The sequence below is a fragment of the Bufo gargarizans genome, chromosome 3, assembly GCF_014858855.1.
Source record: "Bufo gargarizans isolate SCDJY-AF-19 chromosome 3, ASM1485885v1, whole genome shotgun sequence".
NCBI classification, from domain to species: domain Eukaryota; kingdom Metazoa; phylum Chordata; class Amphibia; order Anura; family Bufonidae; genus Bufo; species Bufo gargarizans.
In genome coordinates this window covers 352,501,015-352,526,469 of record NC_058082.1, presented here as the reverse complement: position 1 = coordinate 352,526,469, position 25,455 = coordinate 352,501,015, and the positions used below count along the sequence as shown (strand labels likewise).

At 44.0% G+C, this 25,455-nt stretch overlaps 1 protein-coding gene across 1 annotated transcript in view; it reads right to left on the bottom strand.

Annotated features, from left to right (window-relative positions):
* LOC122931583 (kinesin-like protein KIF21B) overlaps positions 1–25,455 on the bottom strand; it is a 735,311-nt gene that overhangs the window by 466,530 nt on the left and 243,326 nt on the right. The window contains exons 8-9 of the mRNA XM_044285657.1: positions 18,828–19,023; positions 12,831–13,011 (exon numbers count right to left, since the gene is read on the bottom strand). Coding sequence (XP_044141592.1) covers positions 12,831–13,011; positions 18,828–19,023 — 377 coding nt within the window. The remainder of the gene's footprint in view (positions 1–12,830; positions 13,012–18,827; positions 19,024–25,455) is intronic.

The following is a 25,455-nucleotide window of genomic DNA, read 5'->3' as shown; positions in this document are numbered from 1 at the left end:
CAGCGGCAGAAGCGCCTGACCTGGGCTACAGAGAAGCAGCACTGGACTGTTGCTCAGTGGTCCAAAGTACTTTTTTCGGATGAAAGCAAATTTTGCATGTCATTCGGAAATCAAGGTGCCAGAGTCTGGAGGAAGACTGGGGAGAAGGAAATGCCAAAATGCCTGAAGTCCAGTGTCAAGTACCCACAGTCAGTGATGGTCTGGGGTGCCATGTCAGCTGCTGGTGTTGGTCCACTGTGTTTTATCAAGGGCAGGGTCAATGCAGCTAGCTATCAGGAGATTTTGGAGCACTTCATGCTTCCATCTGCTGAAAAGCTTTATGGAGATGAAGATTTCATTTTTCAGCACGACCTGGCACCTGCTCACAGTGCCAAAACCACTGTTAAATGGTTTACTGACCATGGTATTACTGTGCTCAATTGGCCTGCCAACTCTTCTGACCTGAATCCCATAGAGAATCTGTGGGATATTGGGAAGAGAAAGTTGAGAGACGCAAGACCCAACACTCTGGATGAGCCTAAGGCCGCTATCGAAGCATCCTGGGCCTCCATAACACCTCAGCAGTGCCACAGGCTGATTTCCTCCATGCCACGCCGCATTGAAGCAGTCATTTCTGCAAAAGGATTCCCGACCAAGTATTGAGTGCATAACTGAACATAATTATTTGAAGGTTGACTTTTTTTGTATTAAAAACACTTTTCTTTTATTGGTCGGATGAAATATGCTAATTTTTTGAGATAGGAAATTTGGGTTTTCATGAGCTGTATGCCAAAATCATCAATATTAAAACAATAAAAGGCTTGAACTACTTCAGTTGGTGTGTAATGAATCTAAAATATATGAAATTCTAATGTTTATCAGTACATTACAGAAAATAATGAACTTTATCACAATATGCTAATTTTTTTAGAAGGACCTGTATATATATATATATATATATATATATATATATATATATATATATATAAATATATATATATGTATTATAATTTTTTTCATTAACATAAAACCAAAGCTGTTGCAACTCCCCAAGAATAGTTCTTATTTGGGCTGTTTTTTAATTGTAAACCCTTCCTGACGCAGCCATTTTCCATGAATTCATTTTTGTTTTACTCCATGCCTTCCAGGATCCATAACTTTTTTATGTTTCTGTTCACATAGCCAAAATAGGAATTGTTTTTGGCAGGACAAGTTGTAATGGCATCACTTAATATTCCATATAATGTTGTGCAAAGATGGAAAAAAGACTAATTGGGGTTGAATTGGGAACAATAAAGTTTTATGGGTTTCGTTTATAGTAATATTTAAGGAAACCTGTCACCTCCAAAAACCATCTCAAGCCGCCAGCAGTACCTGACAGTAGCCAGCAGCATGTTTCCGACGATCATTTTCTTCCTGAAGGCCGATGCGGCTAAAGCTCAGAAAATGTTCTTTTATCCCCTACTGGCGCGCTTCTCTAGTCATGCTTGAAGTCAAGGGGGCAGCGGCCTCCTTGCTTTAAGTCAAGATAACCACGCCTCCTTCCATGCTCCTTCGCTGTGACTGACAGCGCTTATGCAGAGAGTTTGGCAAAGCCAGCCGAACTGCCGACTGTCAGTCACAGAGACAGGGCAGGGAAGGGGGCATGGTTATATTGACTTGAAGCAAGGAGGCCGCTGCCCCCTTGACTTCAAGCATGACTAGAGACACGCGCTGGCAGGGGATAAAAAAACGTTTTCTGAGCTTTAGCCGCATCGGCTTTCAGGAAGAAAAAACATGCTTCTGGCTACTGTCAGGTACTGCTGGCGGCTTGGGATGGTTTTTAAAGGTGACAGGTTCCCTTTAAATGGTGCCATTAGAATGTACAACTTGTCACACAAAAAACATAGAAGTATTTTTTTATGATTCTATAACAGCACCAATGGTGGATTATAATACGGATGTGTGGGGTGGTAGCTCTGGACCTGACATCCCTGTGCGGCCCATTGTCGCCCAAAACACCAATTACGGGGTGTGTGGCCAGTAATGGAGGAGTGAGGTAGTGCTCGGTGTGAGCTTCGCTATACCCAGAGCTGTTGCAAGCGCCCACTTGCTATTGAAGATGGGGAAATCCACCAAAAAGGCTCTCCTCGCCTCCTCACAATGAGACTTAATTGCCAATTTCGCCAGGCAATCCGGCCTAACAGCTGAGATGCTGCCGGACCCAGCTCACATGCTTCAAAATGGCGGCGGTCTCCCTAGCCACGAGGCGCGCCACCTCGTCTACTCTGCAATCGGAGGCCATGTCCCTGCAACTACGGGACCGCCGCTCCCTCTCTGCACTGCTACTGACCCAGCGTTCAGGCCTGAACCAATGTCACTGGACCTGGCGCCAACTGCGGTCCAGAAAAATTACCTCTTGTCCTGGCCACAGCAAGACCACCATGCGGCTGCAGCCCTTGCAAGGAATATGATACCTCCCCTGTGAAGGCTCTTCAATCCATAACTCAGTCCCAGGAGGCCCAAATCTACACCCTCCAGCAACATTTGGATGAGATAGAGAGCCGTGGACGCTGCAACAATCTCCGTATTAGAGGATTCCCGGAGTTTATTTCCACTGCCGACCTAATAATACCCACCATTACCTCGTTATTCAATAACATCCAGGAACGTCCCAGTGCCACACTCATAGAAATTGACAGAGCACATTGAGCACTGCGACCACCGACTCCTGAGGGTTCTAGGCCTAGAGACGTGATCTGTCTGACTCACTTCTATGCAGTAAAGGGGCAGATTCTGAACAAAGCACATCAGTACTTGTCTATGTCTTTTGAGGGGAACCCCATCATGATACTCTAGGACTTATTTCGATATACTCTTGTTCAGCAAGCTTTTTTGAAACTTCTCCTAAACCTTCTCGGAGGAAATCCATATCGCTGGGGATTCCCTTTTCCCCTAATTGCTGGTCACAAAAGCCACATGGCCACTTTGTGATGTAACGGGGACCATCCAGGTTACATTCAGAGCCTTCTGTCGATGAACCTGCCGTCAAGGGAGATGGGCCCTGGCCCTCCATTGTTCCGTCCAATTTCTCTCCTCCCCAGCGCTTACCATTCTCTCAAGCTTCAACTAGTGGAGTCTCTGGACTGCCCTCCCGTTACTCCCGAGGACATCGAACCAGTGTGAGGTTCCCGGTTGACGGATTCGACCTTAGAGCGTTTGACTGTCATTGTTCGAGATGATTTCTCTCTTGCATTTACATGACTTCTCCTTTTTGCTTGTCAGTCTGTTTTTTCCCCCATATAGCAGGTGGCACTGTTTATAACAAGTATCGCTGATAGGGATTGTGGTTGGCGCTCATCTTCTTGACTACCACTTTCCCAAAGTAGTTTGAGGCATTCACTTGGGAACATATCTCTCCCTGGTGACCATATCTTTTGACCTATTGGTCCATTCTTAGCATTCCCAAGCAGTGCAACTAAACAATTTAGATGTTGCTTTCCTTTATTGCAAAGCACTAACCTTTTCTCTTTTTTTTTTTTCTCTCTCTTTTTCCTCTCCTCCCCTCTTCTTGCTCCTTCTCTTATTCCTCTGTGTCTCCTTTACATCCTCTACCATTATGACTCTCAAAATCGCATCCTTCAACACAAAGGGGCTCAACACTCCTGAAAAACGAACACAAATTCTCCATCATTTTCATCGCCAACAGGTACACCTCATTTGCTTTCAAAAAATCCATTTCAAGGAGGGAGCTGCTCCTAGTAGTCACAATAAATACTATACAACCTGGCATTATGCTAACAATGCACTCAACAAGTCAAAGGGGGTTGCCATAGCAATCCATAAATCCTTGACTTATTGAATTGCTTGGTTGCACGGTTGATGCCGGTGCTAGGTACTTGGTCCTTTCCTTGCTTATTGGGGGCCGTGAATTCACGTTCCTTAATGTTTATGCACCCAACTAGTATCAAGTCGCATTCCTAGTTGACCTAACTGACAAGGCTCTTCCTCTTATACCAGGCACAGTAATCCTCTGTGGGGACTTAAACCTTACCCTTGATCTCACACTTGATAATTCTGTCGGCCGTGCTGCCATTTCCTTCCAGGCGATTAAAAAAGTCAGGACGGCTTTTTCACAACTGCAGTTAAGTGAAACGTGGCGTATACAACACTCCACAGACAAAGACTACACATTCTACTCCACGCCACATTCCTCTTATAATTGCATTGACTACATTCTGCTCCAACACCATGCCCTTTCGTGGTTGGAATCTACACATATCGGTTTCATCCTATGGTCAAATCACGCTCCAATATATTGCTCTCTACAACTCCCTTTTCTCTCTAAAGGAGAATGGACTTAACGAGTCTCTCCTTCTTGATTCGGTATGTGTTGCTCATGTGTCCCTAACTATTTTGAACTTTTTGGCTGACCATTTGGCACATAAAACTTCGCTGCCCACACAATGGGAGGCTCTTAAATGTGTTCTGCGTAGCACTCTCATCAAGCATGGGACTCAAATCAAATGGGACAAGGCTCATTCCCTTACTAAGAATGATCCAAACTTGCCACAGGAAGTTCTACGAATATGGAAACAAGAGTTTGCTGACCAGGGCTCCACAAGGTCAACTGGCTTTTTCACATATCCCAGTCATTAAAACATCAAACGGTTCAACAACGCACACTACCCCAGAAATTGTATCTACATTCCATTCTTTTTACTCTGCTTTGTATAATTTTCCTCCCTTGTGTAGTCCGGGAGACTTGCCCCTATTTTCTTCTGCTCGGTTAACCGCGGATCAATCTGCTAGCCTTGAGACTTCACTGATGGAGAGTTTTAAGAGGTGCTGAAATCCCCTGCTGGGGGCAAAAGCCCGGGTCCGGATGGGTTCACGGCAAAGTTTTATAAGATATTTTCTGCATCCGGAACCCCTTTTCCTCCTCCGTGTCTTTAACGCTGTGCTGTCTTGGCTTCCCTTCCCGGCCCAGTCCACTAAAGTGCATATAGCGGTTATCCCCAAACCTGACAAAGATCCTCAGGTATGTGCGAGCTATCGCCCAATTTATCTCTTGAATGTTGACCTCAAGATATACAGTGGATAAAATCACAGGCTTCTGTGATGTAAAAAAAATTGGACAGTTTAATTAATTTTAAATCATTTCAAAAGTTTTTCCACCTTTAATTGACCTATAAACTGTACAGCTCAATTGAAAAACAAACTGAAATATTTTAGGTAGAGGGAAGAAAAAATTCTAAAACAAATTAATATGGTTGCATAAGTATGCACACCCTTAAAATAATACTTTGTTGAACCATCTTTTGATTTTATTACAGCACTCAGTATTTGGGGTATGAGTCTATCAGCATATTTTGACTTGCCAAGGTTTGCCCACTCTTCTTTGCAAAAACACTAAATCTGTCAGATTGCGAGGGCATCTACTGTGCACAGCCCTCTTCAGATCACCCCACAGATTTTCAATCGGATTCAGGTCTCGGCTCTGGGTGGGCCATTCCAAAACTTTAATCTTCTTCTGGTGAAGCCATTCCTTTGTTGATTTAGATTTATGCTTTGGGTGGTTGTCATGCTGAAAGATGAAGTTCCTCTTCATGTTCAGCTTTTTAGCAGAAGCCTGAAGGTTTTGTGCCACTGTTGACTGGTATTTGGTACTGTTCATAATTCCCTCTAGCTTAACTAAGGCCCCAGTTCCAGCTGAAGAAAAACAGGCCCAAAGCATGATGCTGCCACTACCATGCGTCACTGTGGGTATGGTGTTCTTTTGGTGATGTGTGGTGATTTTGTGCCAAACATATCTTTTGGAATTATGGCCAAAAAGTTCAAACTTGGTTTCATCAGACCATAACACTTTTTTCCCACATGCTTTTGGGAGACTTCAGATGTGTTTTTGCAAAATGTAGCCTGGCTTAGATGTTTTTCTTTGTAATAAAAGGCTCTTGTCTTGCCACTCTACCCCATAGCCCAGATGTATGAAGAATACAGGAGATTGTTGTCACATGTACCACACAGCCAGTACTTGCCAGATATTCATCAAGTTTGGAGGGACGTCCAGTTCTTGGTAATGTCACTGTTGTGCTATATTTTCTCTATTTGATGATGACTGTCTTCACTGTGTTCTATGGTATATCTAATGCCTGTTAAATTCTTTTGTACCCTTCTCCTGACTGATACCTTTTAACAATGAGATCCCTCTGATGCTTTGGAAGCTCTCTGTGGACCATGGCTTTTGCTGTGGGATGCGACTAAGAAAATTTCAGGAAAGACCAACTACAGCAGCTGAGCTTTTTTTGGGGTTAATCAGAGGCACTTTAAATGATTGCAGGTGTATGCTGACTGCTATTTAACATGATTTTGAATGTGATTGCTTAATTCTGAACACAGCTACATCCCCAGTTATAAGGGGGTGTACACACTTATGAACCACATTATTTTTGTTTTGTTTTTTGTTTTCTTCCCTACACCTAAAATATCTCAGTTTGTTTTTTAATTGAGTGGTATAGTTTATAGGTCACATTGAAGGTGGAAAAAGTTCTGAAATGATCTATCTTTGTCTAATTTTTTTACATCACAGGACAACACCTTGAAGACACTGAATATTATTCACTATGTTAAGACTCACCATATCCCCCTCATGGTCCTGTCCCTTGATGCAGAGAAGGCCTTTGATCACATCTCATGTCCCTCATTATACTCTAGCCTTTCTCACATAGGTCTAGGACCTTGGTTACAGTCCAAAATCCTCACTCTGTATCAGACACAATCTGCATAGATCAAAATTACTGGGACTCTCACCTTCTTTTCTCATCCAAAATGGCATTTAAAAGGGAAGCCTGCTGTCTCCCCTACTATATGTTTTAGTCATGCAACATCTCATGTCTGCCATACGCGCCAACCCTGATATTTCTGGTATTCGTATTGGAGATCAAGAGTATAAATGTGCTGCTTTTGCAGATGATTTGCTACTCTATATCACCAATCCTCGTATTTCCCTTCCATGCCTGCAAAGAGAAATATCTCACTTTTGGGCATGGACTAATTTCAAGATTAACATGTCCAAATCTAACGCCATGAACATCTCCCTAGGGTCAGATCTTGTCACTTCCCTAAAAGCCTCCTTTCCCTTTGCATGGCCAACTAATGGCATCACTTACTTGGGGATTCAAATTAGCTCAGTTTTATCTCACTTATTTAGGGATAACTTTACTCCACTCTTTTACCGATTACAAACGAAACTGGACTCTTGGCGTCGTAAAGAGTTTTTGTGGTTTGGAAGGATCAGTATCTTAAAAATGAATCTGCTGCCTTACCACCTGCAGACCATCCCCATTCGTATTCCCACCTCTTTCTGTACCCAAATGCGTAGATGTTTCACAAAATTTGTGTGGTCCCCTGCTAGACCACGTATCCGTTGGGAGATCTTGACCCGACCAAAGGATGCAGGTAGGGTGGGTCTGCCGGATTGTAGGCTATACTATCACTCTTTGGCCTATGCCCAACTTCTAGACATGTTCCGTCCCATCAGTCAGATATCTTGGATTAGAATAGCTAGAGACTCTTCAACAAGTGCTTTGACTGCTCTCCCCTGCTTGAGGAATTATTTGCGGTCTTACCGATCCTCTCTCTCTCACTACTAATCACACTTTTGAAGTGCTAGAGGCCATCAGCCCGGAATCCTCTCCTATAGATCCCCAGGGACCTCTTAACTGATCATCCCTTGTTTCCCCCGAGGTAACTTGTCCACTTCTTTCCTCACTGGTACTAAAAACTCCCCTCTTTGATTTTGCCAGATCCTTTCAGGAACTTCTCTGAAACCTTTGTCCTCTATACTTGGTAATATGGCTCCCATGCAGGGAAAACATTATGAATATCTTTAACACTTCTATGCGCTCTTCACACTACTTCATCTAGTGTGATGATTCGCTCTGGTAGGTAGGGTAAGTGGACGCAGAACAGAGGCAAAAGAAACAGTTTGCAAAACAAAACTTCAGTGTTTATTCACATGAGAAAAAAACTAAGCAACATTGACAGTCTTAGTGTTCGTTCACACAAAGGAAAGTCCAAAGCACAAAAACAGTCACCATGTTAGCAGGTTCTTTCAGCATCCACAACAGGTATTAGGGGGCCTGTTTCCCCGCATTCGGCTCTCAGCCCTCGAGTACCGCACCATGCCTCAGATCCCAAGACAGAGACCTTGATTTTGAGCCCAGCTGCCTATTTAAAGAGTACCTTTAATCAGTCCAAACATTGTAAGATAATTAGCAGGCTACATAGAGCGGCGCTCAGGGATCTCACTGCACTTACTATTATCCCTGGGCGCCGCTCCGTTCGACCACTGTGTCCTCTGGTATCTTCACTGAATTGGTTCTACTAGGCGTAGTCTGCCCTGTTTCACCCTGGGAGTTCCTTATCCCAGGCTGTAGCACTGTCCAATCGCAGCGCAAAGCTCACAACCTGGGACAAAAAAAACTCCCAGGCTGTAGCGCTGTCCAATCGCAGCGCAGATCTCCTGGGAGAAGGAACGCCCAGGGTGAAACAGGGCAGACTCGGCCTAGTAAGTAGCCTTATGAATGGAGTCTACTACGGCCTGTACTTTGGACAGGTTACTTTCCCAGTCGGTACTGTGAATGACAATATCATCCAATAAGCCGAGGTGTATCGCCGATGTGGACGAAGCACAATGTCCATTAGACGTTGAAAAGTGGCAGGGGCACCAGGCAGAACGAATGGTAAAACCTTATATTGGTACAGCCTCTCTGGTGTAATGAAGGCAGTTTTCTCCTTGGCAGTCTCCGTCAAGGGTACCTGCCAGTACCCTTTGGTGAGGTCCAAATCAGAAAAATACCGGGCTTGGCCTAACCTTTCAATAAGCTCATCCACCCGAGGCATGGGATATGCATCGAATTTAGATATTTTGTTCAGCTTACGAAAATCGTTACAAAACCGTAACGTCCCATTGGGCTTGGGTATTAAGACTATAGGACTGGCCCACTCACTTTTATATTTCTCAATGACGTTTAGCTGCAGCATGAGCTGCAATTCCTCCGAGATGGCTTGTCGCTGAGCCTCGGGTACCCGGTATGGCTTAAACCAGACTTTTGCCTGAGGCTCAGTGACAATGTCATGCTGGATTGCGGAAGTACGTCTAGGGAGGTCGGAGAACACATCCGTGTTCCGACTAATGAACTCCCTAGTCTCTTGAGCCTGTTTAGAGGAGAGGCTGTCAGACATTTTTACTGTGGCAATTCCCCTAGAAAACCCGGCCACTGGCTGTCTTCAGTACTGGTCTCCCTACCTTTCCAAGGTTTAAGTAAATTAACATGGCAAACCTGCTCCGGATTCCGCCTCCCTGGCTGGTGTGCCTTGTAATTTACCTCTCCGACTTTCTCGAGTAACTCGTAAGGCCCCTGCTATCTAACCAGGAAATTACTGTCCACGGTCGGTACCAGAACCAAAACCCGATCACCCGGGTTAAAGTTCCGGACCCGAGCCTGCCGACTATAGATCCGACTCTGGGTTCGATAAGTGACCTCCATATGCTCCCTGACAAGAGGGAAAACGGTCTCTATCCGCTGTTGCATATTGATAACATAGTCCAAGACACTTTCATGCGGAGTGGATTGCTGATCCCACGCCTCTTTGGCCACGTCCAACAGACCAGGAGGATGTCTGCCATAAAGCAATTCAAAGAACGAGAACCCAGGGCTGAAGTGGGGTACCTCTCGCACAGCGAACATGAGATAGGGCTGAATAAGATCCCAATCCTTCTTAACATGGTTTTTAGAGTTTCGTTAAACCTTTCCACCAGACCGTCCGTTTGTGGATGGCACACGGACGTCCATAACTGTCTGATATGCAGCAACTTACAGAGTTCCCTCATGATCTTGGACATAAAAGGGGTCCCCTGGTCAGTCAGAACCTCTTTAGGTAGCACCACTCGGGAGAACAACTTGATTAGCTATAAGCTTCGCCGATGTATGTCGCAGTGGCACCGCCTCCGGGTACCGAGTGGCGTAGTCCAGAATGACCAAGATGTGTTGGTGTCCTCTAGTGGACTTCGGCACTGGGACTACGACGTCCATACCAATTCGCTCTAACGGCACCTCAATGATCGGGAGAGGTACCAAGGGACTGCGAAAAAGGTGCTGGGGGCTAGTTGCCTGGCAGGTCGGGCAAGATTTCTTCCACCTCCTTAAACACACTGGGCCAGTAAAACCATTGTAGTATCTGGTCCTGTGTCTTCTGCATTCCCAGATGACACCCGAGAACATGCTGGTGGGCTAACTCTAACACGAGTTTGAAATAAGCCTGGGGCATCACCAACTGTTCAATGGATTCACCTTGCAGCTCGTTTACCCGGTATAACATACCCTGATGAACATCAAAACGGGAAAACATTGACTCTGCCCCTGGTTATTGTGGTTCACCATCTACTATTAATACATTTTCCGAGTCTCGGGATAGGGTTGGGTCCCGGTGTTGGGCGGTACCAAAATTATCTCCGGAGACATTAAGGTGTGCAAGCTCAGGACCCGGCGTAAAGTCCCACGTGTCTCCCACCATCACACTTAGCGGGGTTGTCTCCCCCTCTTCCACCGAAGTGGCAGTCACCCCTACCGCTGGTCCTTCAGACTCAGGTTCCCAAGGTTCTGGTCTCCCTCCTGAGCCAGGCCACTCTGCTAGGGTTACCCCTGTCTCATGGGTAACAGTCACTATCTTAGCAGGCCACAGTGCCGGGAACCCCGGGAAGTCTCTCCCTATTATAAGTTCATAGTGTAACTTGGTGGCGACAGCCACCTCATTGGTCCACCCACCGGCAACCGTGGATAGAAACACCATAGCAGTGGGGTAGTCTTTTAAGTCTCCATGAATACACATGACCCCCAACTTTCTGGCCAGTATACTCCGTGGTCCGTACCAGGGGAGCCCTTACCAGGGTCACCAGACTCCCTGAATCCAACAGAGCCTCTGCTGGAGTGGCTCCCACCTCCACCTGGCACAGGTGATTCAGAGTCTCTGGGGCACCCGCTGCACACAGCTTCCTAGCATATAACGACTGGAGGAAGCAATAGTTTGTGTCCATAGGTTCCACCTGATGTGGACAGAGCTTGTACATGGCCAGGCTCCCGACACTGCCAGCAGACTATTGGAGCTGGATCCACAGGGGGCACATCCTGGGTGGGTTCAAATCGCCGGGTCTGAGGTGGAGAGTTACGGGTTTTGACTACCCCCCCTCCTAAAATAACCCCCCTTTAGATTCCGGGTAGCCTCATAGTGCTCTACCAGGTCGACCATCTCAAGAGCATATCAGAACATATCAGCCACCAGACGGTCCAGCATAGCAGTGGGGCTCAGAACATCAGGCTGTAGCCACTTTTCCAAGAGATTAAGCAAGTTATAATACTGGGGTCTCACTGGCTCAGCCGGCTTAAACCCCCACTGATGCACCGGCTGGGCCCAGACCAACACATTCACTCCCAGTCTTGCCAGAATCTCACCCTTGACTCTCGGGTAGTCGGCAACTTGCTCGTTCGAAATACACCCGCTGGGAATCGGATGTCAGGAACGGAGCGACGACCTCAGCCCACTGATCTCGGGGTAGATTCTCCCTTGTGGCCACCTTCTCATACATCGCCAGATAAGTTTCGACGTCATCTGATGGTTTCATCTAAGGGATCGCCACACTGACCACTTTCCGGACATCATGGAGACTCTGTGACGCTCCTGCCGTCTGTAAAGCCTTCACGTGTTGTAACAGCAGCTGGTTTATTTCTTGCTGGTGTTGATTAGCCTCCACGAGAGCTTTTATTACAGCCTCCATTTTGTCATGTGACACAGGTTTAAATTTAGCTGGTTTAATCCAGGACATCCAGCTGTACCCGAAAAAAATATTTTGGTGTTTACGCCAGCCTCACTGCGTGTGCCAGCTCCAAGCCACCAATTGTGAGGATTCACTCTGGTAGGCAGGGTAAGCGGATGCAAAATAGAGGCAAAAGAAACAGTTTGTAAAACAAAACTTCTGTGTTTATTCACACATGAGAAAAAAACTAAGCAACATTGACAGTCAAAGGAAAGTCCAAAGCACAAAAACAGTCACCTTGTTAGCAGGTTCTTTCAGCATCCACAACAGGCTTTAGGGGGTCTATTTCCCCGCATGTGGCTTTCAGCCCTTGAGTATGGCACCATGCCTCAGATCCCAAGACAGAGACTTGATCCTATTTAAAGGACAGCCAGGTGCTGCCAAAACCTGGACCAGCACTTAAACTGGTCCGGTATTTGATCTCATCTGGCTGGAAATCAGCCCAGCCACCCACGTTGAGAGGAAAATACCTGCCTTCCCAAACAAAACCGCTTGCTATGTCACACTAGGAACCTGACCGTCTTTGAGCAATCTTGTTTGACACCTTCGGCGTCAATAAGATAATGGGGGCATATCCTAGCGATATGCCTTCATTGTCCATGATGATACAACCCCTTTAAAAGCAGAGAATTTTTTTTTTATACTTTTCCAAATTTTCAGTTTTTTATAAATAAAGGTGGTGTATATCAACTCAAATTTACCACTAACATGAAGTACGATGTGTCACAAGAAAACAATCTCAGAATGGCTTGGATAAGTAAAAGTGTCCCAAAGTTATTACCACATAAAGTGACACAATTTAGATTTGCAAAAAACAGCCTGGTCATGAAGTTACAAAATGGCCCAGTCATGAAGGGGTTAATCCACCCCCTGAACAGCACTCACCACATCCAGTCTCTCACACAGTTGTTTTACAAACTGATTTACTCAATATATTTATGTGATGAAAGCTATACTTGTAATATAGTTTGTAATAATATATGCAGCAATCACTCACCAGCCCTTTGTAACAGGCGAGCAGCCTCTTGTCCAGCCATGCGGGTGACACGAGCATTTATGGCTCTAATGGCTTCTTGTAATGCATTTACACGGAGACGTAGTGATGCATTTTCACTACGTAGCATAGACAGCTCTTCGCACATGTCACTCAGAGCATCAGAACCAGGCACACGATGACCCTGGTGAAACAATAACATCAATAGTTGTATTTTCTAACTTACTATTTATCGCAAACTTATGTATCTACTCTACTTATCACTACAGAAATAAGAATATCTCCTACATAGCAATCTGAGGACACTACATCTCTAAAATACCCAACTGAAGAGCTAAAGTGGACTTGTTGCCTCTCCTGATATATGTTTTAGTAAATAATTGTATTTATGAATGAAATGACAATTCCTGAGCATCTATCCTTATGATTCTATGTTGTGCCATTCCTATGTTATTCCTACTAGAAGTTTATGAATAAATGTACAACTGGCTGTTATCAACTGGTGTGTGTCCCTGCACAGTTTGACACTGTACAGTCAGTGCTCCCAGTGTCAGACTGTGCAAGGACAGTACATTTATTAATAAACATCTAATAGGAACAATAGACAGATAGCACAACATAGAATTAAATGTAAATACTAGACATCCAGCCCGTTGTTACAATAACAGGCGCTAGAACAGTAGTGCATAAACATTAGTAGGAACAGGCTATATTAGATGGCAAGGAAACTTGACCACACTGACTGGTGGCTGAGACTGGTGGCTGTGGCCGAAACTGGCGGCTGTGGCTGAGACTGCTGGCACTGACCCGTGGCTGAGACTGGTGGCTGTGGCTGAGATTGATGGCTGCGGCTGGTGGCTGAGACTGCTGTCACTGACTGGTGGCTGCGGCAGAGACTGCTGTCACTGACTGGTGGCTGTGGTGGAAAATGCTGGCTGCAGCTTGTGGCTGAGACTGCTGGCACTGAAGGCTGGCTGTAGCTGAGAATTCTGGTACTGACTGGTGGCTGAAACTGGCGGCTGTGCCTGAGACTGCTGGCACTAACCGGTGACTGTGACCATATACAAGTAATGTTGTAGAGCATCACAAACGGACCTCATCAACCAATTCCGGAATGCATCAGCCGCAACAAGACCGCAGATCCACAGCAGTCAACAGAACAGTAGAAGAAAGAAGGATCACAGCACCAGACATGCTGATGGGATCCTTCTTTCTTCTACTGGTGGCTGAGACTGCTGGCTGCAGCTGAGACTGCTGGCACCGAGTGCTGGCTGTAGTTGAGAATGCTGGCACTGAATGGTGGCACTGACTGATGGTTGAGATGGCTGGCACTGACTGGTGGCTGACACTGCTGGTACTGTGACTGGTGGCTGTGGCTGTACGACTGGCACTGACTGCTGGTGCTGAGACTGCTGGTAGCGACTGGTAAGTCAGACTGCTGAAAGGGGCTCCTCTCTATATGGCTGATAGTGCTGTGACTGACAAACAGAAATGGCAGCTGGGACTGATGAATAGAAATGGTGGCGTTCCGACCTGCTTTCCGGCTCGCAGGAGTGGGTGGTGCAGGCGGCATGGGGAGCGATATGTCCTGGTTGGTCAGCACGCTGGTGTGAGCGGTGCGGCGGGGGGGGGGGGGGGGGGGTGTTTTTAAAAGACTTATTCTGCAGTATAGAAATCTTTTGCTAGAGGTAGTTGTGCATTGTGTGTGTATAAATATATATTACTCTTTTTATGAGGCAAGGGAACCAAAAAATGGCTGTTCTGGCACGGTTTTTATTATTAGTTTTTTTACAATGTTCACCTGACAGGGTAGATAATGTGATATTTTTATAGAGCAGTTCGTAACGATGCGGCAATACCTAATAAGTCTATTTTTTTTACTTTATTTTGGATTTACACAATACAATTTTTTTTTAAATCATGTTTTTGGGTTTCCATTTTCTGAAAGCCATATTTTTTGGGGCGATTGCCTTAGGTAGGGTCTCATTTTTTGCTGGAAGAAATGATGGTTTGATTGGTACCATTTTGGGACACATGAATTTTTGATCGCTTGGGATTACACTTTTTGAGATGTAAGGTGATAATAAATTGCTTTTTTGGCATAGTTTTTATTTTATTTTTTTACGGCGTTCAACAGACGGGTTGGATGACATACTATTTTTAGAGAGCAGGTTATTACGTGCATATTTTTATTTTATTTTACACAATAAAAGCATTTTTTAAAACAAAATCATGTTTTTGTGTTTCCATTTTTTGAAAATCTTATTTTTTTGGGGGTGATTTGGGTGATTTTTTTTCAAACATGCTTTTATTGATTAAAATAAAGTTAAAAAAATTGCACATATTAGGTATCATCAAGTCCGTAACGACCTGCTCTATACAAATAGCATGTGATCCAACCCATCTGGTGAACACCATAAAAAAATAAAATATGTGCCAAAAAGAAATCCATTTTTTATCACCTTACATCAAAAAACTGTAATACCAAGCAATTAAAAAGTCATATGTGCCCCATAATGGTACCAATAAAACCGTAATCTCATCCTGCAAAAAATGAGTCCTACCTAAGATGACGGTTTTATTGGTACCATTATGGGGCACATATGACTTTTTAATTGCTCGGTATTACAATTTTTGTGATGTAAGGTGATAAAAAACGGATTTCTTTTTGGCACATATTTTATTTTTTTATGGTGTTCACCAGATGGGTTGGATCACATGCTATTTGTATAGAGCAGGTCGTTACGGACTTGATGATACCTAATATGTGCATTTTTTTAGCTTTATTTTAATCAATAAAAGCATGTCTCAATTTTCTGAAAGCCATATTTTTTTTATTTTTTTGGACGATTGGCTTCTGTAGGGGCTCATTTTTTGTAGGATGAGGTCATGGTTTGGTTGGTGCTAATTTTAGATACATATGACTTTTTATATATTTTTTATACCATTCTTTAGAAAGTGCGGTGGGCAAAATTGCAATTCCATCATAGTTTTTCTTTTGTTCACCATGCGGTAAAAGTAACATGATCCTTTTATAGATCAGGTCCTTACGGACGCCTTGATACCAAACATATTTTGTGTTTTTCATTTTTTACCAATTATGTGTGTATATAGTAAGGTTTTATTTATTTATTTTCTATTTTTTTCATTTTATTTCCTTTTTTTTTTGGGACCCAGACCCACTTGGTTCTTGAAGATCAAGTGGGTCTGATGGCTTACAATACACTGCAGTACACTATATAGTGTACTGCAGTGTATTGATCTTAGGACTGGGCGATATGACCTAAAATCTATATCGCAATATAAGTCAAAGCATGTGCGATAACGATATATATATTGCTATATATTATTTTGTATATTATATGGGGGGGTTAAACTTTTATTTTATTTTTGTACTTTTTATTTACTAACTATTAGCCGCCTTAGGGGCTAGAACCCTTGTCCTATTCACTCTAATAGAGCTCTATTAGGGTGAATAGGACCTCACACTCTCCCTGCTGCCCTGTGCTTTGTGCACAGGTCAGCAGGGAGCTTACCATAGCAGCCAGGGCTTCAGTAGCGTCCTGGCTGCCATGGTAACTGATCGGAACCCCAGGATCACACTGCTGTGGCTCCAATCAGAAGCTGGCACTGCGCCACCAATGGGTAAGGAAGGGGGCCCTGGGGTCACCAATGATTTAATACTGTGGGGGGGGGACCTCAATTAATATAATACTGAGAAGAAGAGGAGTAGAAGGGAGGAACTGTGGCCACTGTGCCATTAATAAATATAGTTAATGCTTGAATACAAATATAGCCTGCGTGTGCCGGCCATATCCCATACCTGGCCTCTATTACTGCTCGCTGTGATCTGCCGCAATTGACCCTTCAGGACCTGAGGGGTTAATTGCGGCGGATTGCAGCGACATAGAGGCCAGGGGCCGGTATAGGATATGGCTGGCACACGCAGGCTACATCTGTATTCAAGCATTAAGTATATTCATTGGTTGCACAGTGGCTACAGTCCCTTCCTTCTACTCCTCTCTGCTCTCATTGGTGGCCAGCAGCAGCTGCACACAGTGGGGAGGGAGCTTAACCCTTCAAACATCGGGCCACGATGGGTCTTCCAGACAGTGGTCCCTAAGGAACGCGGCATTGAAGGGGTTAAACAGTTATGGAGCGCTGTGTGTGTGGAGCACTGTGTTCTGATTGTACGCCCCACTGCGCATGTCCAGTGCAAAACTGGTGACACACACACGGACACAGTGCACTAACACAGGGATTTTATTATTAGAGATGATCAGAATTGTAATTGCATGGGGAATAAAAGTAGTTACTAAAACAGATATGATAACATCTCATGTCAAACAACTTTGGTTTTGAATTTTGGAAGTTGGGTGGATTTTTTATGTGCAAAATTGGTGGAACCAATGCAAACATTTGGTTACTAGGTGCTATAGAAGTTTTGTACTTGTCTAGCTGGGTCAAAATTAATAATTCGTGGCCATATCAAAGAATGCAGTAAAACAGTCAAAAGAAACTTAGATAGCAATATAGAAATACTCTGGGAGAGGCCAGCGCCTCTTCATAACTTCAGCGGATCCACCACCAGCACAGTGCCTTTATTAAGACTGGAGTCTAAAACGCCAATCTTAATAAATGTGCACCATACTTTCTATATTGTACTTTGAATAGAAATCCGTAGTAGTCACAAACAACTTAAAAGGAACCTGACACCATGAAAACACAGTGCAATTTGCAAGCAGCATGTCACTTATCACCTACAGCTTTTACAGCAAAATTAACAGCTCAGTCATATGAGTCATGCAACCATCCATATCACACATGATGTCATATTTCTTATTCAATATTGTTAATTCAAATTTACTTAAAGCAGCACTGAAGTTTAGGAGGATGATGCTGCTAGCTGGGTAATAGCTCGAAGGAGAAGAGGGAAGAGAGTCAGGAGGACTAGTCTTGATGGAAGACCCAATAAGTTTGCCAAGTTGGTGAATGAAGCGAAGGCAATTTCAGGGGAAGCACTGCTGCAGAAGGACACATCCTCTATCAACCAGGGAAAATTTCCAAAAAGAAGGTGAATTGTTGCATAGGATAGGCCAGCCAGGTACTGGTAGAGGAGCACCCAATTATTAGTTGGAAAGATTCACTTGAATGGGAGCAGAGATGCAGTAGACTGGCACCACCACCACACAATGGATGTAGCCTTGTGCTTCCAGCTCTAGCTATTGTTGTGTCTCTGGCGCCTGCCACAAACAGCTGTTCGGTGAAGGTGCTGGGTGTAGTGACACTATATAAGTTTTGTGACACTATTTTGGAGGCGAAAACTGAAAAAAATCTGTTTAGACAGGGATCCCAGGTGTTGGACCCCTGCTGATCTGATATTGATAACCTATCATCAATAGCAATTCCCAGAAAACTATTTTAAGTCACTTTGAGTAAATTTTAATTAACAATGTTGGATAAGAAACGTGACATCATGTGTGATATGGATGGTTGCATGACTCCCATGACTGGGCTGTTAATTTTGCTGCAGATAGGTGATAGTAATATGATGTGATATATTCATCACTTGTCCCTCTCCTGAATCTCCACCTCCTTGGCTCTTCTTCCTTGTCGGGGTTCCCTGGAACCTCTACCAGTTTCCATTTAAAATTTAGGCCTGTGACCACTTTAACACTGTTGACACTCAAATTTACCTTTCTGGTCAACATGTCACTTCTTTGCTATGCCGAATTCCAGAGAATCAGCTACAGTATATCCTAATTCTTTCCCCCATTTCAAACCCCCTTAAGCCTATGTGTGCAAAGAGAGTAAGGGGGTCCTTGTACAAATTGCTTGTGCAAACACATCATTGTAAGATCCTTTTAGATGTTTGTTCTCAAAATACAGCATATCCTGGAGAAATACTGGAATTAATCATTTTTTAATCAACATATTTTATCAATGTTAAAAATCAGTATCTATACAGTCTTGTTAGCGGATAAAACATTCACAACTTACAGTTTTGTACTCCTGTAATTCCAGTCTTAACCGTGCCAGCTCCGCTCTTAGTGCCTGTACCTGCTGAACATTCTGTTCTTGATTAGCCATCACACGGTTCTTTATGTTACGAGCTCGGTTTGCATACTTTAAAGTATTCAGTGTTTCCATGAAATCACGATCCGATGGAGAGACACAGGCTATCATCATGGTCTGACTGTGTGAAGAAATATAGACGACTTAAAGGGGTTTTCCGTGACTTCTATACTCAGGATAGGTCATAAGTATCTGATCGACGGTAGTCCAATAACTGGGACCCCCGCGGATCAGTTGTTTGAGAAGGCAGCGGACATATTTTTTTTATTTTTCCATTCACAACTATGAAGCTGTGTAAAGCAAATTTTTTGTGGCGCTATCTGTAGATTTCAGAGTTACCGTTTCAGAGTGTGTATGCCTTTTGATCACTTTTTCTTAAAAATTTTGGGGAGGTAAAGCAACGAAAAAACAGCCATTTAAATTATTTTTTTCCGTTATGGCAGGCATGCAAACTGCGGCCCTCCAAATGTTGCAAAACTACAAGCATTCCCTAGTATCTGTAAGCTATGTCTGCATTATGGCATTCAAAGTATGGAATAAATATTTGTTATTTTAATAGTACGTGTGTTTTGGGATGTGTGTGTGCCAATGATATATATATTTTTTTTAAATAGTGAATGTGAAGCACAGGAGTAACTAATAACCAGTTGAGGTGCACTCAGTAAAGTGGACTCACCCTGTCCACTCCAACAAAGAAACTGAGTGAAACAAAATGAACTAGGCACTCTCAGGATATCTTAACCATAAAGAATGTATTAGCATATACAATGTAGTTCAATGAATAATGGTGGCTATATAAAACAACAACAGTCAATATTAAAAAAGCACTTCAGGTTTTTGGAATACCTTACCCCATTATATAAGAAAGGAGTCTATGGGGGACTGACAGCTACTAAGGAAGGGGTAACTTGATACCCTGAAACATGTCTAGCTAGGACAGAATCCCCAAGTTTGTTTACCACTTGAGAAGCTGGAATATCTTGCCAGATTTGCACGGAAAAATCGTCCACTGCGCGAACGGTAGTTCTGAAAAACACTACTCAAGACCTGAATCCATAGTGAAGGTCTGACTGCACGTGCCAAACATTTGCCAGCGTGGGAAGTCAGGACGAATATCACTCGTAGAATATTGGTCTCTTCACACACAGGACCACCTTACAGAGCGAATCTGTGATACGAAAAGTGACACGGTAAGACTGTTTCGAATTATTCCGGCAGCATCCTGAAACACGTAGTGCTAACATTCCAGTGGGACGCCGCTGGCACTTGCATTTAGCGGGACGCCGCTACTCCTTGCTTGTTCCCACTTTACACTTTATCCTTGTGGGACAGAAGAACATTCGAGTGTATAATCACCAGTTTATCGTATTAGACATATTTCAGGACATTGCTATTATTGCTGCTATTCATATTCAGGATTTTTTCCCATTGGAACTCATCAATACGATTCGCACTAATCGACACTAGCCTGATAGACTGTGGTATCAATTTTTCCATTTTTCCATTTTATCATTTTCTATCGATTTCCTATATTATATATTGTACCTACATCAATTATTTTATGTCGAATGTTGAGTGATTGCTGCTTCTTGGTCCCATTACCAGTCTAGGCACTTTAGGAGCACCATTTATATTTTAGATGTCTATGCTATTTTAATATTGACTGTTGTTGTTTTATATAGCCACCATTATTCATTGAACTTCATTGTATATGCTAATAAATTCTTTATGGTTCAGATATCCTGAGAGTGCCCAGTTCCTTTTGTTTCACTCATATTTATTTATTTATTGTTTCTTTACTATGGGGAAGGGGGTGATTTGAATCTTTATAATAAAAAAATAAAAAAAAACTTTTTACACACATATTTTAAGCCCACATAGGGACTTTAAGTGATTGTTAGATTGCTTGTCCCATAGACTAATACATTACTATTGCAGCCTATTAGCGTTGTGCTACATTCCTATGGAGCCCTGCAATGTGCAGGCCTGCATAGGAATTACGGCTGTTGTAGCCTTGGATCCTTCAGAGGCTACCACAAGGGACAAATAGCTCCACTGATCACCATTCGGGGGAGCTGTTTGGGGCCTGGGAATGCGGCTCTCATGGAGAAAGCCACCTCAGATTGACCATGGCATCTGAGGGGTTAAATGTTTGTGATCTGCGTTATCAGCAGTGATAGACGAACATCGGTCAGGAGGATTCGCAAAAGCGATCAAATTTTCGCGAACCACAAGTTCGCAGCGGACCCTATTCACTTTAATGGCAGGGGAACCTGAAAAATCTTCAGGTCATATTTGCAGCCACCAAATACTTAAAGGGATTCTGTCACCTCCCCTAAGGCAAAAAACGATTTAAAACCAGCCATGCAGCACAGCTTACCTGGATTAGGCTGTGCTGTTCAATCTTGAAATCCGTCCAGCAGTTAGTTCAAAAAACGAGTTTGATCAATGAGGAAATGCGTCCTGAAGGTGCCCAGAGGGGCGTTTTTTTCTTCTGAGAGAGCCCAGTCCCGCCCCTTTTTCAGTGCCCAGCCCGCCTTCCTTTTACTTCCTAACCGCCGCCCCCAGCCTGCCACAGCCTCTCCTGCCTCTCCTCCCCCTCCCTCTTGCCGAACGAAGTCTCGCACAGGCGCAGTACCCACTGAGGGCTGCGCCTGTGCGATCATCAGGAGACTGAGGGCGGCAGCTTCATCTTCGTCACTGGGCATGCGCCGAGCCCAGTGACGTCCGATGCTCGCTCTTCCCTGCTGACTGAGGGAAGAGCGAGCATCGGACGTCACTGGGCTCGGCGCATGCCCAGTGACGAAGATGAAGCTGCCGCCCTCAGTCTCCTGATGATCGCACAGGCGCAGCCCTCAGTGGGTACTGCGCCTGTGCGAGACTTCGTTCGGCAAGAGGGAGGGGGAGGAGAGGAAGGGGAGGCTGTGGCAGGCTGGGGGCGGCGGTTAGGAAGTAAAAGGAAGGCGGGCTGGGCACTGAAAAAGGGGCGGGACTGGGCTCTCTCAGAAGAAAAAAACGCCCCTCTGGGCACCTTCAGGACGCATTTCCTCATTGATCAAACTCGTTTTTTGAACTAACTGCTGGACGGATTTCAAGATTGAACAGCACAGCCTAATCCAGGTAAGCTGTGCTGCATGGCTGGTTTTAAATCGTTTTTTGCCTTAGGGGAGGTGACAGAATCCCTTTAATAGAAGTGCTCAACATGGACAGTAACATACCAGAGAGGGATCAATGGAAAAAATTCCCACAAAAAATATGTATTTTAATCAGTGGCCATTTTTATGCGTCTAAAAGGGAAACTCTCAAAAATGCGCCCTGCTGAAGCCTAGAAAATGTTCATTTTAGGCCACGGGATTACAGGCCCTCAACATTAGGCATTCACCAAACAAAAAAATCAAGTGATTATGTGGCTGGAGGTATATTAGACGGTAGGGATGAGCGAACCCGAACTGTATAGTTCGGGTTCGTACCGAATTTTGGGGTGTCCGTGACACGGACCCGAACATCGTAAAATTCCGGGTTCGGGTTCGGTGTTCGCCGCTTTCTTGGTGCTTTTTGAAAGGCTGCAAAGCAACAAGCGTCATACTACTTGCCCCAAGAGGCCATCACAGCCATGCCTACTATTGGCATGGCTGTGATTGGCCAGTGCAGCATGTGACCCAGCCTCTATTTAAGCTGGAGTCATGTAGCGCCGCACGTCACTCTGCTCTGAACAGTGTAGGGAGAGGTTGCAGCTGCGACTGTTAGGGCGAGATTAGGCAGTGATTAATTCCTCCAAAAGACTTAAGTCAGTGATCGATCTACAGCTGTGGATCATTGAACTGCTGCTATTCAATTGCTCACAGTTTTTAGGCTGCCCAGAGCGTTTTTCAGTCACTTTTTTCTGGGGTGATCGGCGGCCATTTTGTGTCTTGTGGTGCGCCAGCACAAGCTGCCACCAAGTAAATTTAACCATCAATAGTGTTTTTTTTTTTTTTGGGCTATATCCTACATCAGGGGCAAGCTGTCACCAAGTGCATTTAACCATCAATAGTGTGGTTATTTTTTGGCTATATCCTACATCGGGGCAAGCTGTCACCAAGTGCATTTAACCATCAATAGTGTGGTTATTTTTTGGCTATATCCTACATCAGGGGCAAGCTGTCACCAAAAGCATTTAACCATCAATAGTGTGGTTATTTTTTGGCTATATCCTACATCAGGGGCAAGATGTAACCAAGTGCATTTAACCATCAATAGTGTGGTTATTTTTTGGCTATATCCTACATCAGGGGCTTGGCTGTGCTTGCTATTTTATTGAGGGGTGAAATACAATTGCCAAAATAGCAGTACCCTAAATCTGGTGTTTCAGCTGTGGCCAGCCAATTGTAATACTGTCTGCTGTCTGGCAAAGGATATATTTTTGTTCAGGGTTGAAATATAATTCCCAACTTAGCAATTTCCTAAATTAGTGGTTTCTGCTGTATCCAGGGCTACTTTAAATCTATTCATTAAAAGGGTATATTAGATTCAATGTGCTGATAGGGTCATTCTCAATAACTTCACACACACACTACTGTGCAATTCCAAGTCTAATTATGTCTGTAAACGTATACCTGTCACCCAGCGCCTAAATAATAGGCCTCAAATTTATATTCATCTAAATCTGTCGTTATTGCTGAGGCTGGTCAAGTTATTTTGGGTCCGTCAAAGCACAGTTTTTGTTCTGGGTTGAAATACAATTCCCAACTTAGCAATTCTATAAATTAGTGGTTTCTGCTGTATCAGGCCTACTTTAAATCTATCCATAAAAGGGTATATTAGATTCAAGGTGCTGATAGGGTCATTCTCAATAACTTCACACACACGCTACTGTGCAATTCCAAGTCTAATTCTGTCTGTAAACGTATTCCTGTCACCCAGCGCCTAAATAATAGGCCTCAAAATTATATTCATCTAAATCTGTGGTTATTGCTGAGGCTGGTCAAGTTATTTTGGGTCGGTCAAAGCACAGTTTTTGTTCTGGGTTGAAATACAATTCCCAACTTAGCAATTCTCTAAATTAGTGGTTTCTGCTGTATCAGGCCTACTTTAAATCTATCCCTAAAAGGGTATATTAGATTCAAGGTGCTGATAGGGTCATTCTCAATAACTTCACACACACGCTACTGTGCAATTCCAAGTCTAATTCTGTCTGTAAACGTATACCTGTCACCCAGCGCCTAAATAATAGGCCTCAAATTTATATTCATTTAAATCTGTGGCTATTGCTGAGGCTGGTCAAGTTATTTTGGGTTGGTCAAAGCACAGCTTTTGTTCTGGGTTGAAATACAATTCCCAACTTAGCAATTCTCTAAATTAGTGTTTTCTGCTGTATCAGGCCTACTTTAAATCTATCCCTAAAAGGGTATATTAGATTCAAGGTGCTGATAGGGTCATTCTCAATAACTTCACACACACGCTACTGTGCAATTCCAAGTCTAATTCTGTCTGTAAAGGTATACCTGTCACCCAGCGCCTAAATAATAGGCCTCAAATTTATATTCAGCTAAATCTGTGGTTATTGCTGAGGCTGGTCAAGTTATTTTGGGTCCGTCAAAGCACAGTTTTTGTTCTGGGTTGAAATACAATTCCCAACTTAGCAATTCTCTAAATTAGTGGTTTCTGCTGTATCAGGCCTACTTTAAATCTATCCCTAAAAGGGTATATTATATTCAAGGTGCTGATAAGGTCATTCTCAATAACTTCACACACACGCTACTGTGCAATTACAAGTCTAATTCTGTCTGTAAACGTATACCTGTCACCTAGCGCCTAAATAATAGGCCTCAAATTTATATTCAGCTAAATCTGTCGTTACTGCTGTGCCTTTATTAGTGTAATACGGTACCTAAATAGATAGCCAGATAGTGTTAGGTGTCTGTAAAAAAAAGGCCTGAATTTGAATTCAATACATTGGGCCAAATAATATCTTTCTTGTTGTGGTGAACGGTAACAATGAGGAAAACATCTAGTAAGGGACGCGGACGCGGACATGGTCGTGGTGGTGTTAGTGGACCCTCTGGTGCTGGGAGAGGACGTGGCCTTTCTGCCACAGCCACACGTCCTAGTTTACCAACTACCTCAGGTCCCAGTAGCTGCCAGAATTTACAGCGATATTTGGTTGGGCCCAATGCCGTTCTAAGGATAGGAAGGCCTGAGCAGGTACAGGCATTAGTCAATTGGGTGACCGACAGTGGATCCAGCACGTTCACATTATCTCCCATCCAGTCTTCTGCAGAAAGCGCACAGATGGCGCCTGAAAACCAACCCCATCAGTCTGTCACATCACCCCCATGCATACCAGGGAAACTGTCTGAGCCTCAAGTTATGCAGCAGTCTCTTATGCTGTTTGAAGACTCTGCTGGCAGGGTTTGCCAAGGGCATCCATCTAGCCCTTCCCCAGCGGTGGAAGACATAGAATGCACTGACGCACAACCACTTATGTTTCCTGATGATGAGGACATGGGAATACCACCTCAGCACGTCTCTGATGATGACGAAACACAGGTGCCAACTGCTGCGTCTTTCTGCA